This window comes from Rhinatrema bivittatum, chromosome 1 (genome assembly GCF_901001135.1).
Source record: "Rhinatrema bivittatum chromosome 1, aRhiBiv1.1, whole genome shotgun sequence".
NCBI classification, from domain to species: domain Eukaryota; kingdom Metazoa; phylum Chordata; class Amphibia; order Gymnophiona; family Rhinatrematidae; genus Rhinatrema; species Rhinatrema bivittatum.
In genome coordinates, this window is record NC_042615.1 from 149,829,790 (window position 1) to 149,856,928 (window position 27,139).

The 27,139-nt window shown below is 46.5% G+C and overlaps 1 protein-coding gene across 1 annotated transcript in view; it reads left to right on the top strand.

Annotated features, from left to right (window-relative positions):
* Window positions 1-27,139, top strand: part of GABRG1 (gamma-aminobutyric acid type A receptor gamma1 subunit) — a 159,459-nt gene that overhangs the window by 8,910 nt on the left and 123,410 nt on the right. The window contains exon 2 of the mRNA XM_029588421.1: window positions 7,951-8,099. Coding sequence (XP_029444281.1) covers window positions 7,951-8,099 — 149 coding nt within the window. The remainder of the gene's footprint in view (window positions 1-7,950; window positions 8,100-27,139) is intronic.

The window sequence follows — 27,139 nt, forward strand, 5'->3', positions numbered from 1 at the left end:
GTTCAATGCAAAAAGGGGGGGGGGGGGGGGGTGAGCATACCTTCCAGACCTTAGCAACACAAAATTACCATTAATATTCTCAACATTTTGCCTATCAGCCACAAAATCTTTGTACTTTACCCAATGATGTAATCAAAGAAATCGTTCCTGCTCCTATAGCTGATCTGCTCCTCTTACAGCACAGCCGTGCTGGAGGCAAAGTGAAAGTAAAAGCAAAACTGTTGTAGCACAGCCGTGCTGAGGTCAGCCTGTTACAGCACAGCCGTGCTGAGATCAGCCTGTTGCTCTCGCTTCCAGGCTGCAAATGTGCTCCCCCCACCCCACCCTACCTCTAAGTACCTGAGCTCAGAGACGCCACCTTCCTTGTCTCATTGGCTCATGCTCAGGTTTGAACTGGCCCCTAATCCTATTGTCCGCCCCTCTCCGCACCTAGGCTGTGCCCCCCTCCCTCTTGCCTGCCGCACATCTGCCCAGTTATACGGCCCATGCCTCGAGAGGCAGGGCCTCCTTTGTTAGTAGATTCGTTTTTAGGTGAACTCCCGTGCGCCCCAAAATCACTGCTGTGGGCCAGATGTACTAGAGAGTCCCCCTCTCCCCGCCTCCCCAATTTTGCAACTCTAGACAATTAACTGTGAAGAGAAAAGTTTCTCTATGTTTGAAAATGGAAACATCTTGTACACTCATTCCCCCACCCCTACCCCAAACACAAAACTTCAGCATAACAAGTTCATGCTGTATAGAAACATGGACTTTCACATAGTTTTTTTTTTGGTCATTTTATTTGTTATTGATGATTAGATTTGTATGTAAAGAATTACACACCCACACAAAAAATGGAAAATTAACAGTGTTTTCCTCAAATGTCATTTTTTTCACACTGGAAGTGGTTATTGGTGGAAAAAAATTTGGGGGCTGATTGTTATCTGCTCTGCTCCCATTGACTTGGATGTGAAGAAATCAGTTAGCCAGAGCAAGATCAAAGTCTGGCAATATGCAACTTTTTACTCTGTTTCCTTAATGCAAAACCTTTTCATATTTAAATGGAAAAACAATTCCTTGCAGAGAGGCATACTTTAAAATAATGTGCATTGCTCAGAAATCCTTTAAAGAAAACCCAGTCATTATAAATAAGGTGGTATATCACAGAGCTTGTATACCTCAGACAATACAGGGATGAGAATAGTATGGACCATAGAATGAAAAAGATGAACTCAAGACAAAATACTGCTGCATTACTATAACACATCTAATGTGGAACTCTATAATAATGAATGTTTATATTTAAAGAACCTCTTCTGCTTGTCAATGTACTTCAATAGAACATCTTGTTTTAAAGCATAAGGACTGCACTGATCCAAATAATTACAGTTATCACTTCCCCAAAATAGCAACATTTCTCTGATAGAATTAATTAGAAATATTGAAGACAGTAGTTAAAAGAGAGAAGTTAAAATACTGTTTTAATATTGATTATTTATCCGTAGTGCTTCATTTTTAAGTTGTTTTTTTTTTCATAGTGACCTTGATGAAGAGTACAATGTAACCTAGTTTTATAAGTGATTGAAACATGAAATATTGTGCCAGGGTTATTGTGCTTTACTTTTTTTTTTCAAAATTGTTTCTTTTGTATGACATAAAGTGTTTCTTAACACTTCAGTGCTTTAGAAGCAAACATATATTTACATTAGTTATTCTAATTTATGAGATTTTTTAAAACTTCTCGGTGCAACAAATAAGTAGCTTCAGTTAACATTTTCCTAAAATTATTATTTTTTATACCAACATTCAATCTCAGTTGAGATATCACACCAGTTTACATTCAGGTACTCTAGGTATTTCTCTATCCCCAGAGGGCTTACAATCTCTTTTTGTACCTGAGGCAATGTAGGGTAAAGTAACTTGCCCAAGGTCACAAGGAGCGACAGCAGGACTCGAACCTTGGTCACCTGTGAGTATTTAGACTTTGAAATAGATTATTAATATCCTAAATAAATAAAATATAATTAAGAAAATAATTTGTGGGAAAGGCCTATCCCACATTTATTAGACATGCTTGCTCAGTTCTTTAGATGCAGTTTTCTTTTCCTTTTCAGAAGGTGCAAAAAATTTAATCTTTGGTAGAAAGATGTGTTACGATTCTGCCTGCGGCTAGGGCCACGGGCAGCCTCTCACCTTCTCCCAGCAAGCCTGTCTGCCCTCCCGATGCTGTCTCCTGTGCCGCTGTGTTTCCTCGCGGCAGGAGCCGCCAAAGTCCTTTTTCAACCGTGTGGCCAGAAGGCCGCTGACCCCGTCCTCCATGGCCTGGGAGCCGCAGCCTGTCTCCCGCGGTCCGGAGACCACCTACTTCCAGCTTCCGAATGGCGGGCCTTGCTGCCGTGCTCCCATGCAGCCTGGAGGCCACTGACGCCGTTTCCATGCAGCTGGGAGGCTGCCCTGAAGCTCCTCTTCGCGGCCTGGAGGCCACCGGCAGAGTTTCCTCCATGGCAGGAGTCACACTCAGTTATCCCTTCGCGGCAGGAGCCACTTCCAACGCCTCGGGCCTGCTTCTCTTGCCCAGTTTGGCTGCTGTCCCTGGTCCTGCCTCCTTAGGCATGAGGCCACGCCTCTGTTCAGGATTTAAAGGGCTAGTCCTCCTGGCTCCTCCTGATTACCTCATCTTGGGAGTTCCTCTTCAGCCCTATAAAAGGGCTCTGCTTTCAGTTCATCAGGGCCTTTGCAAGGAGTCAGTCCTCCGTGGGACTTCTTGTCTTCTTAACTTCTAGGCACTCTGTATCTTGTGGGATCCCGTGTCTTTGTCTCTCATCTGATCCTGTGTCTTCGTCTCGTCGATTCCAGATGTCTGGATGTTCTCCTGATGTCCTCATACCCAGATGCTGTCTCCTGATGTTCTTAATCAGATCCTCTTCTCTTCGGCAGTGCAAGTCTCCAGAAGACTTTCGTTTTTAATCCTCAAGCTTCAGGTTCCTAGCTCCGAGTCCTCACTCTGAGCTTCTTTTCTCTGAGAAATCCGATCCAAGTTCCTTTCTCCGAGCTTTATATCCTGAGGTTCTCTTCTTAACCCTCATCCTGACCTGGTTTCCGGAGTTCCTCGTGTCTGCTTCTGTCCATGCCTAAGTCTCCGCCTGAACCTGCTCCATTCCAGCATGGCCATGCCTTGCCTTGACTGGCTGTGGATGGTGCTCTTTGGTGCCGGCCTCACCTGAATCTTCGCCATGTTCGGATTTGAAGTCCATTGCTTCGCCTGGAGTCTGCTTCGCCATCTGCGTGGTCAGCGACCTGCCTTGAGTGGCTATGTAGAGCGCGCAGAGAGGCAGCACTCATTTAGCACTCAACGTCATCTTGAACGCTAAGTATCCTGAGTCGATGTCTGAGTTTGGAGTCTGCTTCATCTTCAACGTGGTCCGCTACCTGCCTTGACTGGCTGTGTAGGGCATGTGGCGTGGCAGTACTTCTTCAGTATTCTCCTTTATTCTGAACCTCATCTGAATCTTCAAGCAACCTGTGTCTACGTCTGAGTCCGTCAAGTATCCTGAGTCTACGTCTGAGTCCATCAAGTATCCTGAGTCTTCATCTGGGTCTGTTTGTTTCAGCCCTACCTCTGTCTGTCCGGTCGAATCTGCTGTTCCATATGGCAGATCCTAAAGGGCTATCGAGTGGCTGGAGGGCAACTTCAGAGACCAACATTGCGTTGCTGGGTCTCTCCGATGCGTCAGGTTCGGCAGAGGCCACGGCTCCCTATCTCCAGTCTGCTGGCCCGTGCTGGGGCACGTTTCGCCTGCCACGGCGCTCCCCCGAAGCTCCTCTCCGGTCGCATCATGGCCCAAGGGTACACTACATCCCCCAGGAAATGGGACCGCTTCCCAGCGCTCCTGCAACAAGATGTATAGGATTAAGAACCAACAAACAAGCTGAAGGTGATTTCTTTTATTGGATTAACTTAATAAATATGTGACTAGTAACCACTAGGGGTGTGCATTCGGATTGACCGCATTAGTAAAACGCAACTCATATTTTTTTTTTACTTAAAAAATTGATTCGACATAAACGATCGGATTTCCCACATATCGAACATAGATATGTTCGATATGTGGGAAATCGCGATTGTTGAGCCAAAATAAAAATATAAACCCCCTCACCCGCCTTAATCCCCCCCCCCGACTTACCACAACTCCCTGGTGATGGAGCGAGGAGTGAGGACGCCATTTCTGCAATCCTTGGCGAGAAGCATGTGACGTCGGCGGCACGTCGAGTGACGCCGGCGTCACGTGATTCCCGGCGAGTTCGCGCCGGACGGCTCGTTCGGCCCAAAAAGAACTTTTGGCCAGCTTGGGGGGGCCTCAAGCTGGCCAAAAGTTCTTTTTGGGCCGAACGAGCCGTCCGGCGCGAACGAGCCGGGAATCACGTGACGCCGCGTCACTCGACGTGCCACCGACGTCACATGCTTCTCGCCAAGGATTGCAGAAATGACGTCCTCACTCCTCGCTCGATCACCAGGGAGTTGTGGTAAGTCTGGGGGGGGGATTAAGGAGGGTGAGGGGGTTTAAATTTTTTTTTTGCACATATGTACATATACCCAACTCATTGGATTTTTTTTATGTCCATATTGGCCGCAAGTGGGACCCCCTTTCGGACATAAAAAATATGAACATAAAATTTTGCTCTGCACATCCCTAGTAACCACAACTCTTGAATTTGTACAAAGGGCTCAATTCATCCAAATTCTTTTTTGCCTCTTAAGGGTGAACATCAGAAAAACCTCAAACAGCAACTGTTGCAACAAGAAAAATATTTATTTTTCAGTATAGTCTGAAAAATATATTTGAAGCAGCAAGAATAAAAGATGTGTCTACTATAGACACTTCATTAAATCTCTCCACTTTGTCCACAGATACAGTATCTCAATAAATGCCTATATAATTATGCCTTTAATTCATATGTCATAGTCATTAAGCCTGGTCATGTTTATTCTTGCTCCACGTTGGCTTAAGTTTAGACCCAATTGTTGTCACAACTTACTCCTGGGAGACTTCTGCACATAATTTTTAAAATTCTGTATATTATATTTTTCAAAATAATACATTTCTTAGCATACAGTTAGATGAATCCAGAACAAATGGATTATGCACCTCTTCCAGCAGATGGAGATGGAGCTAACTGACATCACAGTATATATACCCCTGCAGTGACATCAGCCTACCAGTATTTCTCCATCTCCAGCCGATGGTGGACATGCAGCTCCCTACTGGAGATTGCTTCGATTTGAAAAAGGATATATAAGGAAAATAAATTTGTCCTGTTCTCCTGCAGTGATACCAAAAGGTCTCTCCCCCAATTGAGAATTCCTGAGGTGATTTCTGTGGTCCCTCAGATAAGTGCCTTGGCCCGGTAGCTGGTTTTTCAGCTGGTGTGGACTTAGCTATTAAGCAGCTGAAAGACAGCAGATGCAGGAAGTCGAACATGGCGGTGATGGCATATGCCCTCTCCCCTCACAGCTGGAGACCATCTCTGTACTCAGTCAGGTAAGGCTGAGCTCAGTTAAGTTTTAAAAAAAATAAAAATACAGAGACAGAAAAGGAGGGATTTTTGGTGCAGGGCTTCTTCCTTCCCCCGGTCTCCATACTCGGCTTGCTGTTCCGATGTTTGTCCCGCTCCAGGGAGGTCGAGGGATGTAAGCAGCTTGGCAGTTTGAGCAGCCTCTGTAAGCTAGGCCCTGCTCTGAAGCTTTTCTCTGTGCACCGCATGGTGGGCCTCAATGGCACTTCGCTACTGGATTGTTGGTTCGGTTTGTGTATCTAGCTATGCATCCAGGTTGTGCATCCAGTTTATGGAAACTTAGGTGGGCCTAGTAGTCTGTGCGTCCAAGTTAAGTGGCGCCTTAGTGGCCGTCCGCTTACCTGTGTGCAAAAGTTGGGCATTGCTGTGCGCTTAAGTTTTTATGGCGCCTATCCTAGGGACGCCTATGTCTTGGATGCCTAGGCATTGGGACACCTAGATTTAAGTTTTTTGTTTTTTTTTAATACTTTATATTTATTGAATTTCAAGTATATACAAAGCTAATGTATTTGCATACAGAAAACAGATACATAGAATATATATACATAAACATGCAACATAGAAAAAGGAAAAATATTACATATTCTAATATCTCCATAAAAATAAATGTTAAGTGGAACCCAATTATGGGAGAATATAGGAAATAATACAAAGTAATTGACAAGGTATATCACAGCACTAAATAGTGGATCTATACAATAGCTTCCTACTAAGAACCATCAAAAGATATAATGGTAGGTGTATGGACTCTAAAAAGGACCTTAGATGATCACAAAGAAAGAAAACAAAAGAGTCATCTTTATCCTTAACAATACACCTGCAGGGATAGCGTAAAACAAAAGAAAAACCTTTTAGAAGTAACTTGAGAATGTAAGGCAATAAAACTTTTCCGCCGTTCCTAGGTAGAGCGAGAAAAATCAGGAAATATACAAATCGTTTGACCAAGAAAATAAGAAGAAAGATGCCTAAAAAAAACTTCTCATAACCTCATTAACATATCTTATTATTTGAGTCTATAAGGGATCTACCATGGCCCTCTAACAAAGTCCAAATATTATCCAGAATTACTACTGATGGTTTGCTAGAAGACTTACCAGAGACAGAATGTGGAAGCAGCTGAACTAGCCATCAATCCCTGCAAACTTGATGGAAGAGGCTCACCCTGAGCCAAGAATGGTGGAGGAGATGAAGAGATGACAGAAATCTCCCCACCAAGTTCACCATACAGTGCTGATGGAAGAAGCTGCTCTGAAGTCACTCCACCGATAGCCCCCACTGACAGAGGAGATGTCAAAATGTCATCGTTGTGCAACTCCAAAGGAAGTAGAGCAGCTAGTCTCTTTGCAGGCCCGGCCATGCGTGTAATACCAGATACGCATCGAAGTGTTGGGCCAACTTAAAGGGATGGGCCAGGGACGGGGCGGAGGTGGGGTGGCTGCCAGCTGGGTTAATGGCCATTAGGCCCTGTCCCTAGGAAGCGCATGCCGACAGCCACCCAGCAAGCAGAAGATACTTCTGCTCCAGAGGAGCAGTAATTGTGAAAACAAAATAATAGGGGATAGTTAGGTTTAATTTAAGGGTCGGGGAGGAGAGGGGAAAAGAGAGGAAGGGTAGGTAGGGTTATAGGAAAGTTATCTCCCAGTCTACTCCTTAATTGGAGTGGACTGGGAGAGAACTGGGAAAAGGCCTGATCGCGTCGCCGCATGTACTTTAGAAAATCCCCCACCCCCACCCCCCCGCGTGTGCAAGTTGCGGGCTGTCTCCACATGCGCCTGTGAATGTTAAAATCTGGCATGCATGTGTGCGTGGATATCATATTTTATAATATGCGTGCTCTTCCTCCCCCCCTATGACTACCAAACTCCCACCCCCAACAGGGAACTGCAGCAAAGTGACACATACCAGCTGAGGAAAGCTTGGAGTGATATGCATCAGTGATGGCCCCACCTTTGGAGCGCCAATGCCCTGCCCCTTTTCCACCTACTTTTTCTGTGCATGCATACATCAATGTACGCATGTCCTTTCCATCTTTTCAAAATTCACATCGCTCCAGCTCAGCCCACTTATGCATGTATGTGGCCATTTTTGCACTCACAAGGTTTTGAAAATCTGCCTTATTTTGTCTAGAGTTCAAGGAACATAATTTTAAAAAGCTCCCCACCTCTTGCAAATTTTGATTCTCCTTTCAGTTTTCTTCCTAACAGATTTCCTCATTTTATCATAGTCTCCCTTTTTATATTTAAATGCTACTGCAGTAGGTTTTTTTTTAGTATTTGCCCTTCAGTGATAAATGAAAGTGTTTAATATAGAAAGCTTAAGTTACTAATGTTTATTTTCTGTTTATTTCTTTATGTCACCGAGTGTTTTTGTATTTTCACTGCTTTCTTGATCTATCAGTGCTGATAAAGTAGAAGATGAAGATGATGAGGATGTAACAGTAAATAGAACATGGGTATTAGCACCAAAGATCCATGAAGGAGATTTCACTCATATTCTGAATGCCTTACTTCAAGGATATGACAGTAAACTTCGTCCAGGTATTGGAGGTATGTAAAATTTTCAAACTCTTTAAAAAGAGAATATGCTTAGGGATGAATGAATCAACTTCACTTTTATTGTGGGTTAGATTTACATTGCTGAATCTAGTCATGTTTGCTCTACTTAATTTAGAAAATGTAGGATGTTGAGGCATATGAACATAGGGAGAAAACTGTTGTAAGCCATTAATAAAAAATGCTAAATTTGTACCCTAGCGCTAGTAATTAACCCTAGATTATAGGGTCTGGTAATTTTCTTATCTCGAAAGAATGTAATACTGTTGCTTGTTGAGCTGGAGAAGTATGAATAGCGAGTGTCTTACTAACCGGGTCATTCATCAAATCGCGATGTGCTGGTATCTGGTGTATTAGGGCCTTATTGTACGCGATAAGGCCCTACCGCACGTGATACCGGCCGCTTCGTGGTGGTACAATGCAAATTAGGGGAAGGCAAGGAGTTTGAGTGGGGTTTGGGTGGAGTTATGTCCTGGCAGCTGTGCGGGCGATAATGTTTTCTACATTATCGCCGGAGGCACCGTGGGAAATAACTACACCTTTTCCCATGGCACTATGGGTGTGAAACTGTGTGGCCCAGCCACAACTGCGGTTGGCGAAAACCCACTGCCATGATGCGGCTGGCTGCACAATTTTGCCCCCCCCTACCCTTTTTTTCGCACAGCTCATCATGCTGTGCGAAAAATTTAATTCATTCTGATCAGAACAGGAATTGGTGATTTATTGATGTAAGTTTTAACCACATAGATCAATTACCCAATTCTATAAAGCGGTATATAAGAACTTTCAAATAAATAAATAAACAAATAAATAAGTATGTTTTAGCATATTTGTGCCCTGACCCTTGTATCACTTCATATAGTATTTTCAGATGCTATGCTTTATTCTTGTTAATGTCGGGCAAAATATATTTCTTCCCAGATCACTACATTTCTTTTTTTTCTCACGCAGAAATTGGAATAGTCAATTGTTCTCATAAATAATTATAATTATCAGTTTTATATTATCCCAAATTATTACCTATTTCTAACTTTCTTTTGATTGAAGAGTTTTAATGTTTTTTTTCAATTTCTTGCTGTTCCTTCTGCTGTTATTACTGTGCTTCACCTTTTTCTGAATTATCAGGAGATGACCAAAGGCATAAAATTGTTTTATAGCCTGCTTTTTTCATAACTTGTTTTTAATAGAAAGGCCGAAGTGAAGTATAGCCCTGTCGTACTTCCCTCCTTTAGCAGATTTGGAAGCAGCTGCAATATAGAAATGTTAGCTTTTTGCTAGGCCTTGTTCTAACAGATGGATTACTTCATCTATAAAGCGCTTCCCCACTGGCAGCATGATGCTTCTACTGAACAGCCTCTTTTCACAAGTAGAGCTAATAAATACATTTTTTGAGGTATGAGTTGTCGTGATCTTTATGCATAGTAGTAATCAAGAGGCCAATAAATAGTATGGCAGTTAGTGGATAAGTTATCCGGCTAAAGTTAGCCAGATAATTTGTCCCGTATATTCAGCGAGATAAATGTCCCTAGCGCCTCTTTTTGGACAGGAGCGGCGGCTGTCAGCGAGTTTGACAGCCGACGCTCAATGTTGCCGGTGTTGGTTCTCAAACTCGCTGACAGCCACGGGTTCGGAAACCGGATGCCGGCAAAATTGAGTGTCCGGTTTTCAAGCCGCAGGCCCATTTTAAATTTAAATTTTTTTTTTAAATTTTAACTTTTTTTAACTTTTGGGACCTCCGACTTAATATCGCCATGATATTAAGTCGGAGGGTACATAGAAAAGTAGTTTTTACTGCTTTTCTGTACACTTCCCCGGAGCCGGCAGAAATTAGCGTCTACCTTTGGGTAGGTGCTAATTTCTTAAAGTAAAATGTGCGGTTTGGCTGCACATTTTGCTTTCTGAATTGCGCGGGAATACCTAATAGGACCATCAACATGCATTTGCATGTTGAGTGTGCTATTAGTTTTGGGGGGGTTGGACGCACATTTTCGACGCGCTATTTCTCCTTACTGAATAAGGGGTAAAGCTAGTGCATCAAACGCGCGTCCAAATGCCAGATAACAGTACGCTCCACTGGCTTTTTTATTTGGCTAAATTCTAGATACCTGGCTAAAATTTAGCCAGCTAAGGGCTGAATATATCTGGCTATGCCATTTAGATGGAGAACTGTTAAGTTATCCGTCTAAAAGGGTTTTAATATTGACCTCTGAGATTGTTTAACTGTAAAGGAATATGCTTCATCTCCTCCTCATTGTGCAATCTCTCACTCACTCCCCCTTGTATCTTATCAACTTCCAGGTTCCAAACAAAACAATTATACATAGAGTATGATAAATTATAGTCTGTTTTTCCTTGTTGTACTGATCTGTTTCTTCTCTGTTTTCATCTTATATTTTATTCTGACTCATTTTCTTGGTTTTTCTTTCCATTTTGCCTTTCTTTTCTATATGTTTCTCCCTCTATCTTTCCTTCTATTTGGCTTTTGGAATCTAGCTCTTTGATGTCACTTCAATCCATTTCTTTTCTTTTTCATCTTTATCTTACATTCCTCTAGCATTTTATTTTCACATCTATTTTTTCCATTTGTCACTCTGCAGGTATTCCAGGTCTCTCATCCTCCATATTCCTATTTTCATCTCGTCTCATTCTTTCCTCTCTTTTTACTCTGTTTTCTCTTTCTCCAACTCTCATTGCCTCTCTCTTATCCCTCTTGCCTTGTTCTAGCCATTTATCACCTTCTTACCCCATTCCAGTCCTCCATTGTTTTATCTTTTCTTTTAACAGTTCACCTCTCTCCCCATTCCAATTTTCCATTTCAATTCTTCAGACCTCTATGTCCCTCACCCCATTCTGCTAGTTCACCAGCTTCCTCTAACCTTGTCTTCCATCCCAACTGTCTTACCAACTCCATTCCCTCAATCTTCTATCTCCATTGCTCACCCAGTCTTCCAGTCTTCCATCTCTTGTCTTCTACTTCCAGTCTTTCATTTCTCACACACTATGCCCTCCTCTCTCCCTCTCCCTCACCATCTACGCTCCAGTTTTCATACTCTGTCCCCCCTTTTTAACCTATTATATAACTCTCGTATTCTCTTGCAGCTCTCCTGCCCAGCTTTCCATCTGCTCCTCCCTACCTTCTAGCCAGTGCATACTTCCTCTCCCTATGATTTGTGCTTCTACTGTACTGTTCTATCCAGTAGGGATGTGCAGAGCAAAATTTTATGTTCATATTTTTTATGTCCGAAAGGGGGTCCCACTTGCGGCCAATATGGACATAAAAAAAATCCAATGAGTTGGGTATATGTACATATGTGCAAAAAAAAAAATTAAACCCCCTCACCCTCCTTAATCCCCCCCCCAGACTTACCACAACTCCCTGGTGATCGAGCGAGGAGTGAGGACGTCATTTCTGCAATCCTTGGCGAGAAGCATGTGACGTCGGTGGCACGTCGAGTGACGCGGCGTCACGTGATTCCCGGCTCGTTCGCGCCGGACGGCTCGTTCGGCCCAAAAAGAACTTTTGGCCAGCTTGGGGGGGCCTCCTGACCCCCCCAAGCTGGCCAAAAGTTCTTTTTGGGCCGAACGAGCCGTCCGGCGCGAACGAGCCGGGAATCACGTGGCGCCGCGTCACTCAGACGCGACGTCACGTGATTCCCGGCAAGTTCGCGCCGGACGGCTCGTTCGGCCCAAAAAGAACTTTTGGCCAGCTTGGGGGGGCCTCCTGACCCCCTCAAGCTGGCCAAAAGTTCTTTTTGGGCCGAACGAGCCGTCCGGCGCGAACTTGCCGGGAATCACGTGACGTCGGCGTCACGTGATTCCCGGCTTGTTCGCGCCGAACGAGCCGTCCGGCGCGAACTTGCCGGGAATCACGTGACGTCGCGTCTGAGTGACGCGGCGCCACGTGATTCCCGGCTCGTTCGCGCCGGACGGCTCGTTCGGCCCAAAAAGAACTTTTGGCCAGCTTGGGGGGGTCAGGAGGCCCCCCCAAGCTGGCCAAAAGTTCTTTTTGGGCCGAACGAGCCGTCCGGCGCGAACGAGCCGGGAATCACGTGACGCCGGCGTCACTCGACGTGCCGCCGACGTCACATGCTTCTCGCCAAGGATTGCAGAAATGGCGTCCTCACTCCTCGCTCCATCACCAGGGAGTTGTGGTAAGTCGGGGGGGGGGGGGGGATTAAGGAGGGTGAGGGGGTTTATATTTTTATTTTGGCTCAACAATCGCGATTTCCCACATATCGAACATATCTATGTTCGATATGTGGGAAATCCGATCGTTTATGTCGAATCAATTTTTTAAGTAAAAAAAAAATATGAGTTGCGTTTTACTAATGCGGTCAATCCGAATGCACACCCCTACTATCCAGTACATACTTCCCATTTAGAGTGTAAATGTGTGACTACCGAGGCAATGTACATATGTCTCTGCCTGGATCCCCACTGCTTGTACTGCTCTGGAGAAAAAACAGGAATGACCACTGCACCACCATCGATTGGTAGGATCCTTGGACTTCTCTTTGGCACTCACCTGGGTTATTTACTGGATTCTCTGCTGTGCAGCGCCAGGAGCCTCCTCTTGCCTTGCACTTACATTTGTACTTGGGAAGAGATGGAAGTCTTGAGAGGCATTACTTTTGTGCTGCTCTGCAACAAAAGCATGCTTACCCTGTCTGGGCATGTTTTCTGGAAAGTTACAGGCCTGGGGGTGGGGGGGGGGGGGTGGAAAGGGTGGCTTTTCACCTGTAAAAATATTTCCATGGGTGTTCAAGTCATAGAGTGCCCATGTACTCTGTGTACTTACCTTTGTGCACTGCCATATGCATTATTATGGAGGCAGTTTTCAAAGTATTTTTCCGTCTGTGGTGGAAACGGAGTAGTAATGTAGGCAGGATTAGGGTCATCAAGTACACAAGAGGTTCCTTTTAAAAATCACCTTGGAGGCCTGCCAGTAAGTATAACATATAATACAGGATACTTGTCAAACTGATTTTGATTTTTTGGGCCATCCAGTCAGTATTCATTTTTGTGTCAAGCCCTGCCCAGTTCTTGCCCTCTCTCAGCTAATCTGTGTTAACTTCCAGGTTTTGTTGCAGTTGGGTGCTGCAGGCAGGATAGTGGACCCTTGGGCCGGTCTACCCAGGGTGACAGGGTAGGCCGGGAGGTGGAGCCACAGGCTGGCGGTGTTCACCCACGAACCAGGAGCCCCCCAGGAGGAGCCCGTAGGGCCCTGGAACCTTGGGACTTGGGATATCAGCTCAGAGTCCAAATAGCAGATAAAGCCTGGGCAGGGAGTGTAGTAAGAAAAGTCCACAAGAGTGAAAGATAGTCTGTAGACCGGCAGTGCAGGTCGAAGGCCAGCTGATGACAGGACAGCGGGTGGCAGCGATACCTGTAGTAAGCCGGACCGTGAGGCAGGGTTTGAAGAATACTGGACCGGGAACAGGCTGAAGGCTGAGGTAGAATCGATAGCAGTCTGTGGACTGGAACAGGCTGTAGACTGGAAGGGAGTCTGCAGCTGGCTGTGGATTGGAGCAGGCTGTGGACTGGAATGGAGTCTGTAGCTGGCTGTGAACTGAGGCAGGCTGTAGACTGGAACGGAGTCTGTAGCTGGCTGTGAACTGGAGCAGGCTGTAGACTGGAACGGAGTCTGTAGCTGGCTGTGAACTGAAGCAGGCTGTAGCGGAGTCGGGAATGGACCAAGGTCAGAGGCAGGCAGCAGGCTGAAGCGAAGTCAGGAACTGACCAAGGTCGGAGGCAGGCGGCAGGCTGAAGCGAAGTCAGGAACAGACCAAGGTCGGAGGCAGGCGGCAGGCTGAAGCGAAGTCAAAGGCAATCCAAAGGTCAAGTCAGGAACGAGGAACAGGCGAAGCGCAACTCAGAACTACTAGGCAGTAATGAACCTCGTTGCAAGGCAAAGAGAAGGCATCCGGATGCCGGTTATATCAGGCTTAGGGCGTGGCGTCATTAGCACAGGCGGGGCCAGACTTCCGGGAGCTGTGCGCACATAGTGTGCATCCTCACGCGCGCGCGAGGCAGCGGGGAGACGGGCAAGCAATGGCGGCCGCCACATGGAACCGGCAGAGCCGCAGGAGTCCCGAGCATGCGGAACGCGGCGTTTCCAGCAGCGGAGGTGAGCACTGTTCAGAGCTAAAGAAGGGGAAGCGGTGGAGACCGCAACAGTACCCCCCCCTTTACGACCCCTCTTGAGAGGACCTGGTTTTCCTGGATGGTCCTGATGGAACTGTTGCAAAAGGCTCTTGTCAAGGATATTGCGGCTGGGTTCCCAGGTGTTATCTTCATCACTGCAGCCCTCCCACGCCAGTAGGTATTCCCATCTACGGTTGTGGAAGCGGACATCAAGAACCTCTCGCACTTGATACGTGGGGTCATCGTCGATGGCAGTAGCTGTAGGATCCGGAGGCGTACGATGATAACAAGAGAGGACCACAGGCTTAAGCAGGGACACATGAAAGACATTGTGGATTCGGAGAGAAGAAGGCAGTCTCAGCCGATATGACACCAGACCCACTCGCTCAGCAACCCAAAATGGCCCACAGATTTTGGGTGCAAATCTCCGTGATGGGAGCCGGAGGTGGATGTTCTTGGTGCTGAGCCAGACTCGATCCCCAGGCTGGTAGGTGGGAGCTGGTCGTCGGTGGCGGTCGGCCGCTTGCTTGGCGGACACGGCCGAGTGGTGTAGCTGTTTCTGAGTCGTGTGCCACAATGTCTGTAGTTGCCGAGCCGTTATCTGAACGGCCGGTGAGGCGCTGGGGGCCTCCAGCGGCAGTGGAGGTCTCAGCGGATTTTCGTAAACCAGTTGGAATGGGGATTTGCCGGTAGCAGCGTTAACTTGATTGTTGTAAGCGAACTCGGCCCATGGCAATAGTTCTGACCAATTGTCCTGTCTCTCGTTGATGAAGGCCTGAACGTAAGCCTTCAGTGTCCGATTCATTCTCTGTCTGACCGTTGCTCTGTGGGTGGAAGGCTGTGGAGAAACTGAGCTTTACCTTAAAGCATCTGCAGAGGGCTCTCCAATAGCGGGCAACGAACTGGGGACCCCTGTATGAGACTATGTCTTGAGGAAGACCATGTAGCCTGAAGACATGCTGGGTAAAGAGACGGGCCAGTTCGGGCGCTGAAGGAAGTTTCGGCAGAGGGACTAGGTGCACCATCTTCGAGAAGCGGTCAATGGTGACCCAGATGACCTTATGCCCACAAGACGGGGGTAAGTCCTCCACGAAGTCCGTAGCTATGTGGGTCCATGGTTCGGTGGGGACCGGTAATGGCTGTAGAAGGCCACAAGGAGACCCAGGACTGGGTTTCTGGCGTGCGCAGGTGGGGCAGGAACTTACATAGGAAAAGACATCCCGCCGGATGTTGGGCCACCAATAGAAATGATTGACAAGCTCTAAGGTCCTTTCGCGTCCAGCGTGTCCTCCGATGAGGGTGTCATGAGCCCAGCGTAAGGCAGTTAGCCAATCCCGGTGGGGAAGTACAGTCCTATCCTGGGAAAGGACTGTTAACGCAGACAGGCGGACTTTAGTCGGGTCCAGGATAAATTGAGGAGGTTCTTGATCCTCCTCGGCGCATGTAGTGCGAGAAAGAGCATCCACTCGGAGGTTCTTGGCCGCTGGGCTATAGTGTAGAACAAAGTCAAAATGACTGAAAAACAAAGCCCAGCGGGCTTGACGGGGGTTCAGTCGTTGAGCCTGTGACAGGAACTCCAGGTTCTTTTGATCTGTGTATATGGTAGTGGTATGCAGGGATCCCTCGAGCCATTGTCTCCACTCTTCGAAGGCGAGCTTTATCGCCAGGAGCTCCTTGTCCCCGATGGAGTAATTGCTCTCGGCTGGAGAAAACTTCCTGGAGAAGTAAGAGCAGGGAAGGAGTTGGCCAGAGTCGGAGTGTTGGCTGAGAACCGCCCCAACCGCGATACTGGAGGCGTCGACCTCCACGATGAATGGTCTGGAGGGATCCGGATGCCGGAGGCAAACATCAGAGAAAAATGCCTCTTTGAGGTCGGAGAAGGCTGCCACCGCAGCATCAGGCCAGTTCTTGGCGTCAGCTCCCTTGCGGGTCAGGGCCGTGAGCGGAGCCACTCGGTGCGAGTAACGCGGGATAAAGTGTCTATAAAAATTAGCGAAGCCCAGAAACCGCTGGAGGGCCTTGAGTCCCATGGGCTGGGGCCACTTGGTAATGGCCGCTACTTTCTCTGGGTCCATGCGGAAGCCGGTAGAGGAGATGATGTAGCCCAAGAAGGGCAGAGACTCAGCCTTGAATATACACTTCTCCAGCTTGGCATACAAGTGGTTGTCTCGGAGGACCTGAAGAACCTGCGTGGCGTGATGGCGATGGGAGTCCACATCTTTGGAAAAGATGAGCACGTCGTCCAGGTAGACTATGACATGTGAATGGAGCATGTCCCGGAGAACCTCATTCATGAGGTGTTGAAAGACGGCGGGGGCATTGCAGAGCCCAAAGGGCATCACCAGGTACTCGTAATGCCCGTCCCTGGTGTTGAACGCCGTCTTCCATTCATCCCCTGGGCGTATGCGGACGAGGTTATAGGCCCCTCTGAGATCCAGCTTCGTGAAGATACGGGCACCCTGGAGGCGATCCAGAAGCTCTGGGATGAGCGGGAGAGGATACCGATCCCGCTTGGTGATGGCGTTCAGGGCCGCGGTAATCGATACACGGCCGGAGGGAGCCATCCTTCTTGGCCACAAAGAAGAATCCGGCACCAGCCGGTGAGCGAGACGGGCGGATGAACCCCTTGGCTAGGTTCTCCGTGATATACTGGGACATAGCCTTTGTTTCAGGTAGTGACGAAGGATACACTCGGCCACGAGGAGGCGTGGTACCCGACAAAAGATCGATGGGACAATCGAACGGCCGGTGCTGGGGAAGGATCTCCGCCATCTCCTTGGAGAAGAAATCTTGAAAGCCTTGGTACGGTTCAGGGAGGAGGTGCGAGGAGCAGAGGTGCAGAGGCCTAGGCGGACATGGGAGGTGTAGACAGCGTTCAAAACAGGCAGGACCCCAACGGACCAGCTGGAAGTCATCCCATTGGATCACGGGAGAATGCTGACATAACCAAGGAAGTCCCAACACTAGCGGGTGCACCGCTCGTTCTAGGACGAGCAGGGAGATCTCCTCTGAGTGGAACAGGCCTGTTTGCAGAGTCACTGGGGCCGTGGAGCAAGTAATAACCCCCGGGAGCAAGGTCCCTCGAATCGAGGAGATCCACAGAGGAGGAACCTTCTGTAGTGTAGGCAGGGCAAGCTGAGTCACCAAATCAGCCACAATAAAGTTCCCTTCAGCTCCTGAATCAATGAAGGCACGAATCTGGATTTCCCCACCAGGGTATTTTAGGGTTACTGGTAGCGTGCAGAGAGGAGCTGATCCAGTAGCGCCTAGGTGTAGCTCCTCAGTGTAACCTAGGCACGAGCGTTTCCCGGACGCTCTGGGCATGAAGAAAGAAAATGTCCTTTGCCCCCACAATAGAGGCAGAGGCCTAGAGAGCGCCATCTCCTCCTTTCTTCCGGGGTGAGTGGAGACCTGCCCAGTTGCATAGGTTCTCCAGTAGGCATAGCAGAAGGTAGAACCTTGGGAGCCGGTGTTCTGGCGGAGGCAGACAGGTGTGGTGCGGCTCTGCGACTCGAGCGAGTCTCTCTATCCCGCTGCTGGAGACGGCGATCCACTCTACCAGCAATGTCCATTAGATCATTTAAATCCTCAGGAAGCTCCCGACCTGCCAGTTCATCATTGATTCGGCCTGCCAAGCCCTCGAGGAAAATCCCCTTAAGGTAATCATCCTGCCAAGCGAGTTCCATGGCCAGGGTTCGGAAATCTATAATATAGTCAGCCACCGGGCGTGCCCCTTGTCGAAGGTGTAGGAGCTCCGAGGCCGCGGTGGATCGGCGTGCTGGGTCATCAAAGGCCAGGCGGAAGTTAAGGAGGAAGTCTTGTAGGTTCTGTAGCAGAGGGTCGGAACGTTCCCACAAGGGTGAAGCTTAGTCAAGGGCCTTGCCATCCAGCAAGGAGAAGATAAAGGCTACCTTGGCTGCATCTGAGGGAAACTGGGATGGCAGCAAGGTGAAGCGCACTTGACACTGGTTCAGGAAACCACGACATGTCTTGCTGTCCCCGGCGTACTGGGTAGGCATGGGCAGCTGAGTACTTGAAGTAGATGCAGGTGCAGGAGGCAACTGCTGAGTGGAAACCTCAAGGCGAGAGACCAACTGTTCCACCGTGGCAGTGAGAGAGTCAATGCAGTGTTGTTGTTGCTGGAGACGTTGAGCCATCCCTGGAATGGCCTGTAGGATTGGAGTCTCCGCCGAGTCCATGGCCTTGCAAACTGTTGCAGTTGGGTGCTGCAGGCAGGATAGTGGACCCTTGGGCCGGTCTACCCAGGGTGACAGGGTAGGCCAGGAGGCGGAAGCCACAGGCTGGCAGTGTTCACCCGGGAACCAGGAGCCCCCCAGGAGGAGCCCGTAGGGCCCTGGAACCTTGGGACTGGGATATCAGCTCAGAGTCCAAATAGCAGATAAAGCCTGGGCAGGGAGTGTAGTAAGAAAAGTCCACAAGAGTGAAAGATAGTCTGTAGACCGGCAGTGCAGGTCGAGGGCCAGCTGATGACAGGACAGCGGGCGGCAGCGATACCTGTAGTAAGCCGGACCGTGAGGCAGGGTTGAAGAATACTGGACCGGGAACAGGCTGAAGGCTGAGGTTAGAATCGATAGCAGACTGTGGACTGGAACAGGCTGTAGACTGGAAGGGAAGTCTGCAGCTGGCTGTGGATTGGAGCAGGCTGTGGACTGGAACGGAGTCTGTAGCTGGCCTGTGAACTGGAGCAGGCTGTAGACTGGAATGGAGTCTGTAGCTGGCTGTGAACTGGAGCAGGCTGTAGACTGGAACAGAGCCTGTAGCTGGCTGTGAACTGAAGCAGGCTGTAGCGGAGTCGGGAACGGACCAAGGCAGGCGGCAGGCTGAAGCGAAGTCAGGAACGGACCAAGGTCGGAGGCAGGCGGCAGGCTGAAGCGAAGTCAGTAACGGACCATGGTCGGAGGCAGGCGGCAGGCTGAAGCGAAGTCAAAGGCAATCCAAAGGTCAAGTCAGGAACGAGGAACAGGAGAAGCACAACTCAGAACTACTAGGCAGTAGTGAACCTTGTGCAAGGCAAAAGAGAAGGCGTCCGGACGCCGGTTATATCAGGCTTAGGGCGTGGCGTCATTAGCACAGGCGGGGCCAGACTTCCGGGAGCTGTGCGCACATAGTGTGCGTCCTCACGCGTGCGCGAGGCAGCGGGGAGACGGGCAAGCAATGGCGGCCGCCATGTGGAACCGGCAGAGCCGCAGGAGTCCCGAGCATGCGGAACGCGGCGTTTCCAGCAGCGGAGGTGAGCACTGTTCAGAGCTAAAGAAGGGGAAGCGGTGGAGACCACAACAGGTTTATCTCTGCCCCTTTTCTGCCTTACTTCCATCCCTGCTGTCATTTAGATGTCAGAGGATGTTCTCGTAGCAGCACCCCAAAACACATCACCTGTTTTGATAACATCACAGGAAATAGCATAGGACATGCCTACGTCTGTCCTTTTTTGATGATGTATCTGTAGAACCAGAAATACACTGGTCCAAGAACTGTATCGAAGAACTATGCGAAGAGGCTGAAGGATCTGGAAGAGAGGAGGTGCAGAGAAGATATGATACAGACCTTCAGATACCTAAAAGGTTTCAATGAATTATGGACTTTGAACCTTTTCCATTGGAAAGAAGAAAATAGAACTAGGGATCAAAAATGAAACTCCAGGGGGATGACTCAGATCCAACTTCAGGAAATATTCCTTCATGGAGATGGTGGTGGAGGCCTGAAATGCCCTTGTGGAGGAAGTGGTGAAGAAGAGAACAGTCAAAGAATTCAAAGGTGCATGGGATAACACTGTGGATCTCTAAAGGCTAGAGGGACGAAAAATGAGATAGGTGTGCAGGGGCGGGGGGCAACTTGCTGGTACGCGGTGGTTACTACTTTTAGCAGAAGGTATGAAGATTACTACCCTTAACCATAATGCTTTGGTTGGCTTTAATGTAACTGCAACATTGCTCCCCACTTAGTTGGCGGGGGGAAAAGAGGAATTGGATTCAGAAAACAACCGAGGGCCCCGACTTCCATGGTCTGGAATACTAATATGCAGACATAAGGAAAAAAAGCATAGGACTGCTTCTACGGCCAAGACCTGAAGAAAATGAAGAAAGCATGCATGGGGGTAACTTGCTGGTGTGGCAGTTACTACCCTTAACCAATAAGCCTGGATTCTTTTGGTGCAATCCCAACATTTACTCTCTGCTTCAAAGGCAGGGGAAAAGGGGAATTGGATTTAGACAGCAACCAATTTATATGGCTTGAGAAACTGATAAGCATGGGAATAATGTGAACAGAGCAGCAGTTACTATCCTTAACAGAAGACATGGATTACTACCCTTAATAAATAAGCCTTGATGGTTTTGATGCAACTGCAACATTGCTCTCTGCTTCAGAGGAGGGGGGTGGAGATGGAGGGAAAGAGACATTTTGGATTCTGGGACAACCAACATGAGCCATTACTTTTGTACAGTCTGGAGTACTGATGCGCAGACATTAAGGAAAAAACCCCACAGGACTAGAGATGTGAATCGGAACCGGAATCGGTTCCGATTCCGGTTTCGATTCACATCGTGAAATTTTTAATGCAGTCCGATCGTTTTTTTTTTTATCAGCTGCGCCCGAGCCGATAAACAAAAAAACCCACCCTGACCCTTTAAAACAGATCCCTTAGCTTCCCCCACCCTCCCAACCCCGCCAAAACTTTTTACAAGTACCTGGTGGTCCAGTGGGGGTCCCGGGAGCGATCTCCCACTCTCGGGCCATCGGCTGCCACTAATAAAAATGGCACCGATGGCCCTTTGCCCTTACCATTTGACAGGGTATCCGTGCCATTTGTTCTTCCAAATAATAGAAGAAGAAAAGACAACATAGGGAAATTCAATTATCTGTTATTTTAATCTAGGTAGTGAAACAGTAAGAATTAGCTGTCAATGACAGACCTCACAGACTGACTCATATACTAGATTGCGGAAGATCCAGGAGCGGTGTCAGGGAGTTAGTATTTGTAATAGGTTTATTTAAAGCGTAAGTTAGTAGGTACAAGAAAGAAGAAACAGCATATGGATAAAAAGAAGAGAAAAGAAGAAGACTAAATGATGAGAGAACGCCAAGATTATCATCTGGCCAGCAACAAAACGAAGAAGAAAATGAGATAAGTTAATAACAGAGCTTTAAAACTACTATTGCCAGGCCTGAGCATATTGTTTTACATGTGCACTTGAGAATAACTACAAACAATAAGTAAGAAAATACACAAAATACAATGGGAAAGTAAAAGACTATAACAAAATTAAAGTTTACTTACCTGAATACAAAAGGAGAAGAGATACTGGATCTAAATAAGGGAAAGAAAATAAAAAGAATCAATTTTCTTTTATTTAAAAGAAATGAAATAAGGAACGTTAAAGTTAATATACAACTGTAATACTTATCTGATAAATAGATGAGTTGGAAGTAGCTTGAATATATTCTTTTGTAATTGCTTGTTTGTTATAGTTGATAATCTGTGATAGGGAAAAGAAAAAGAAATATATTTTAAGGTTTATGAAGAGAATTGTTATTTGAATATTCACAATAGTATTAAGAAATAGTACGATTTCATTAAAAAAGTATTTTTAAATAAAATTATAAAAAAAAATACAATATCTTATTTATCCTTGTATCCCCTCTTTACCGGCAAGAGACTGCACTGGGTGGGTGGTAGCAATTAGAATCCCTACCGAATCCCCTTTCTGAAAAGAGACCCAGTAAGGAGGAAGGCCTTAAACAGCACCCCTATAGGGAAACACCTGAGAGCGCGCTGCCCTGTATATATTTCACGACTACATTACTGATACCATCAACCTTGGTCACGACAGCAATCTTCGACCCTGCAGGGGTGGTGGTTTATATTAAGAACAGGGGGCTGGCATTACAGGTGGGGAAGATCCAAAATGGCGGATCCGCTTAGAGGGGTGTGTGGATTGCTCTTCCAGCCTCTGATTTTTCGTTCAAAATGCCTCATTCAGCAAGGAAGCGGAGGGCCAAAGAAGGAGAGGCCCAAACCACTTCCCTTACAATACCTGTTACAGGCCCGATGGACTCCCATGTGACCTGAGAAGTGACGAGATCATGAGTTGGTTCGCAGCGGGGAGAATGGGCGGAAGAGAGAACCGTCTCCCCACAGTAACTACAAACAACACTGTCCCCGATCGATTGGAGGCCTCCTACAAACTCTGCCGAGGTGTACAATCTGAACTTCTCTGACCTGCCGGACCAACGAGGTGAAAACTTAGCGGTTGCCCTGGGTTATCCTGTCGAGAGGGAAGGCAGAGAATTGTGGCGTTCCTCAGAAGAGCAAGGCGGTGAAGGAGATGCTCTGGACAGCACAGCCACACTACACCTTGGAAGGGACATGGTACCCTTTAACTTTCCATCTAGAAAAGAAATACAGAAACCCAAAGTGGTTTCTTTAGATATAATTTGGATGCCATACAGAATGTTAATGACAATCTTTTTCAGCAGTTAAATCCTTTAGCTTCCTATATTAACCAGATGGATTCTCATATAATAATTATGGAAAAAGAAGTGGTAGGAAATAGAATAAGGTTATATCTTTGGAGGGAAAATTAAAAGATTCCTTGGATATTCAACAAAAAAAATTATTAAAGAAAACCAGTTTCTATCAAACTGAATGGAGCACTTAGAGAATCAAATAAGAGGGACAAATTTGAGATTTATTCATTTCCCGATGGATCCGTTTGTTACTACTTTAGTTTGTCCACATATCACAAGTAGTAACAAACGGATCCATCGGGAAATGAATAAATCTCAAATTGTTCCCTCTTATTGATTCTCTAAGTGCTCCATTCAGTTTGATAGAAACTGGTTTCTTTAATATTTTTTTTGTTGAATATCCAAGGAATCTTTTAATTTTCCCTCCAAAGATATAACCTTATTCTATTTCCTACCACAGAACAAGCGTTTCCTTCTACATCAAGGGTATATTACATACCACCCTTCAAGAAGAATCCTGATGTCAATAAGGGTTTCCAGATCCTAATGCCTACAACACCTGAACCTGAACTTGATATAACAAATATCTTGGAGTCTACGCAGAAAGAGCAAATTAGACCTGCTACGCTGATTCATTTCTGCTGGAGTCAGATAGAGAGTGGATACTTAGGAAACGTTTTCGTTTTCGAACTGAGATTTTTCTGGGTTTAAAAGTGGGTGCTTTTCCTGATTTGGCAAGGCCCACGCAATTGAGAAGAAGGCAATTTTGCAATTGAAACCTCAAGTGTTAAGTTGGTGCTTTATTCTTAATGAAATATCCGTGTAAATGTGTGATTAAATTTTGTAATAATACTTATATTTTTTTCACTCTTGAACAGTTGACAGATTTTTTGAAAGAGAAAGTGCCAAGCACTTCTATATTACATGTCTACAGCTATGCCACTTTCATAAAAATGGCTTCTTGTGGCAGATTTGCTTGTTTCTTCTACTGATAAGAAAAAGTTTTCCTCTGGTTGTGTATATCTCTTCCCCCCGCTGAGGACTTAATTTTCAGAATGATATACAAGATGTGATTTAGCTTATTGTTACGTGCCCCGCCCGCGGCCGTCTCGCTCATGGGACCGCTCACCTGCATGATTCATCAGCATGTCCCAGGACGACCTCCCTCGCAATAGTTGCTAGCCGTGCTAGGCCCTGGCGTCCCGCGGCAGCGGTCGCCGGGCCTTCCTCTGCAGGCCAGGTCTCACGCCGAGGTTCGGCATCCTCTGCCATGCTAGCCACGCCGCTACGCGCATCTGCGCAGACCACCCGGACACTTGTAGGGCCGAGGGTGGGTCTTGGCTCCACGGCACGCCCTGATTGATCTAGCAATATAGGGAAGCTCCTGCCTCCACTTCCTTGCCTTGGCAATCGGGTCGGTTTGTATGCTAGATTGTCTCTGCGCTTGTTCCTGCTTGTTCCTAGTCTCATTCCAGGATCCTTCTGTTCCAGTTCCGTTCCTGATTTGTTCCTGCATCCTCGTTCCTGAGTCCTGCTTGTTCCTGTGTTCGTCTGTCTGTCAACCCAGGTAGTACCCTCGGACTGACTTTCTGGTACTGACCTCGGCTTGCTCCTGACTCACCTGCCTGCCTGCCGCCTGTCTACGATCTCAGCTAGTTCCTGACCTGCCTGCCTGTCTTCCGCCTGCCTCAAGACCTCTGCCTGCCTCTGACTTCATCTGCCCTCCGGTATCTGACCCCTGCTTCCTTGACCACTCCTCGAACTGATTTCTGGATCTCGACCTTTGCCTGCCTGACCTCGTCTCCAGATTCTGGCTTTGTTCCTTGCCTTGTCACCACCAACTCTGTTCTGGTTCTCCCTGCTCCAGCTCAAATCCGACCGTACTCTTCTGTGTCTGTGGGCATGCCGGACTTCCATTCTCCCAGGAGACCCTGCGAGGCCCCCTAAGTCCAAGTGGCCCGGGTCCCTACGAGCTCCTCCCGGGGGGACCTCGGGCTTCCAGTGGTGAAGCTCTTCCTAGCCTCTGTCTCCTCCAGTGCTCTGCCCCCCTGGGGGCAGTTCCTCCTGTTCCCTTTCAGGAGCCATTCCATCCCTGCCCCAGGATAAGGGTCCACCCCTGAGCGCAACCTTATAATGAATGTTAGATTATTCCTAATTTTCTGCTTTCTAATTCAAGTGTAGTCTCTTAAATTGTATTGTAAATATATAAATTAAAAAAATAAATAAATAAAGAACGGGTGACTCTTCTCTTTTTAATGGCTATGAAAGCAGCTTTTTTCAAACTTGGTGGAGGGGGGGGGGGGGGCTGCTTTTATGCAAACTGCCACATGTTATCTTTCTCTACCTGTGCTGTATGGGCATACCCCTGCCTTGTCCCCATCCCTGGACTTGTCCAGACTTTCCTAGTGCTTATCACTTAGCGATATTTGCTGCTCAGCAAAGATCCATTGCTTATCTACAAAATAAAATAATAAAAAAAAACAATTTACAAGACAGTCAAAATCCTTTTCAAAACCTTGATCACTTTCTGCCAAAGCACAAAACCATTCAAAACATGGGTAAATGTGAATGTTTTCATTTCTAAAATGCTCATTTAAGATCTGTGTGTGTGTGAGAGAGAGAGAGAGAAAGAGAAAAAGAGGAGATCTGTTATTTTCACTTCCTCTATATGTTACTGCTTTTCTATGGCTTGAGAAAGGAGGGTGTAAAGTTCCCTGGCAATGGTGGAAACTACCCGTCATGCCTTATGTCCCTCACATATTTCCTGGCACTATACACCACTGCTGTTTTAAAAGGCTTAAAATCCCTCATTAGACCTGTAGATTTCTCTTACATTTGTAGTTTTTCAAAAGCAGGAGGGATGGTGTAAAATTTTAAATCACAGCCCACAACCTGTTCTCATGCTGGTTTTAAAAGCTTTAAAATTGCTTGTTAGTCTATAGACCTATGTTATATTTACAATGTCTAAAAAAAAAACATGCAGAGAGAGAAAGATTTTAGACTAGTATTAGCTGATTAGTGTGCATTCTTAACTCTAACCAAGAGGAGAACTGCGTTCTGGTTATGTTCCACATTGATGTCATTTGTTGTGAAATCTTAAAAAACAGCTGTGTCCACGCCTTATGCCATATTGGACTGGTTAATTTCTAGTTCTGGGGATATGTCAACAAAAAGGGATGGAAGTGAGCATATTATACTACTGTTTCCTATGAGGTCATCAAAATTGGCTCAAAATGATGTGTGTTTTGGGGGTGTGGCTATGATAACTTCCTGTGAAGTTATTAAAACATCAAGAGGGGACATGGGTAGAGCTAAACCTGGAAGTGAACACTGATTGGCTGAGAAGGGCAGGAAGTGGGCAGGTCTTGACTCAGAAGTAAATGCTGATTGACTGACTTAACCTGTCAAATCAATTTGAAAAGTACCCTGTATTTTATATACTACTGGTAAGCAACATGGAGAGAATGAAAATTAACTTCCCTAGGAAAGAGATATCCAGCAATTTCCGAGTACATTCTACTATGAGTTATTGTATATCAATAAAAAGCATAGGGAGGGCAGTAGAGGAAGCGATGAATGCATCTGTGTCAGTATTTTGAGATTGCAACAATTGTAAAGTCATTCAAATTTCTAATTCAAAGTTTTTTAATAACATTTTTGTTATAGTGGAAGTATGTTGCACAAAATTGTTTGGTATGTTTCAGACCAAAAAACAGGTGGGAAACACCATTGATACTATAATGTTATTTTGAAAATCCACTGGTGCTTTCTGTCATTGTATAGAGAAGTATTGTTATTATTAATGCAAAAATAAATGAATACTGAGGATAATACTACACAAAGTGGTGCTTTGATATCATAACTACATGGGTGAATCCAGTGTTCAAAGAACTGGCAAACTTTTTTTTTTCTCATTCTCTTTTTGGGGCCTGTTAGTTCCTTCTTTTTTCAACTCATTCAGAACCAGTGTTGGGATCCTTGCACCATAAGACTTCATTTACAATTCTCATTGATTTTTCTCCCTCTTTTAATATACCCCTTTCTACTGTTCCTAGTTTAGCAGTTGTAGAAATAGTCCTGAGGCCAAGAGCCTTATTAATGATCGTGACTCCCCTACCTCCAGTGACTTTGAACACTTTCTTTGCAGCATCCCCAGCCAACCCAGGGTGTGGCAAACCTGAACCAAGAAGCAAACCAGGGACATCTGCATGGCAGCACATAGCATTGTCACTGAGCTGCTGGGCTGGCCATATGGATTCAAGAATGAATATAAAAGATAGTGGCCTGAATATATGGCATGTATATTTTTTATATAGATTGTGAAGTAATTAGTAGGGATGTGCAGAAGGAAAAAATGTGTTTCATTTCATTTTTTCATTTCGCTGGGACCCAAATTCATTTCA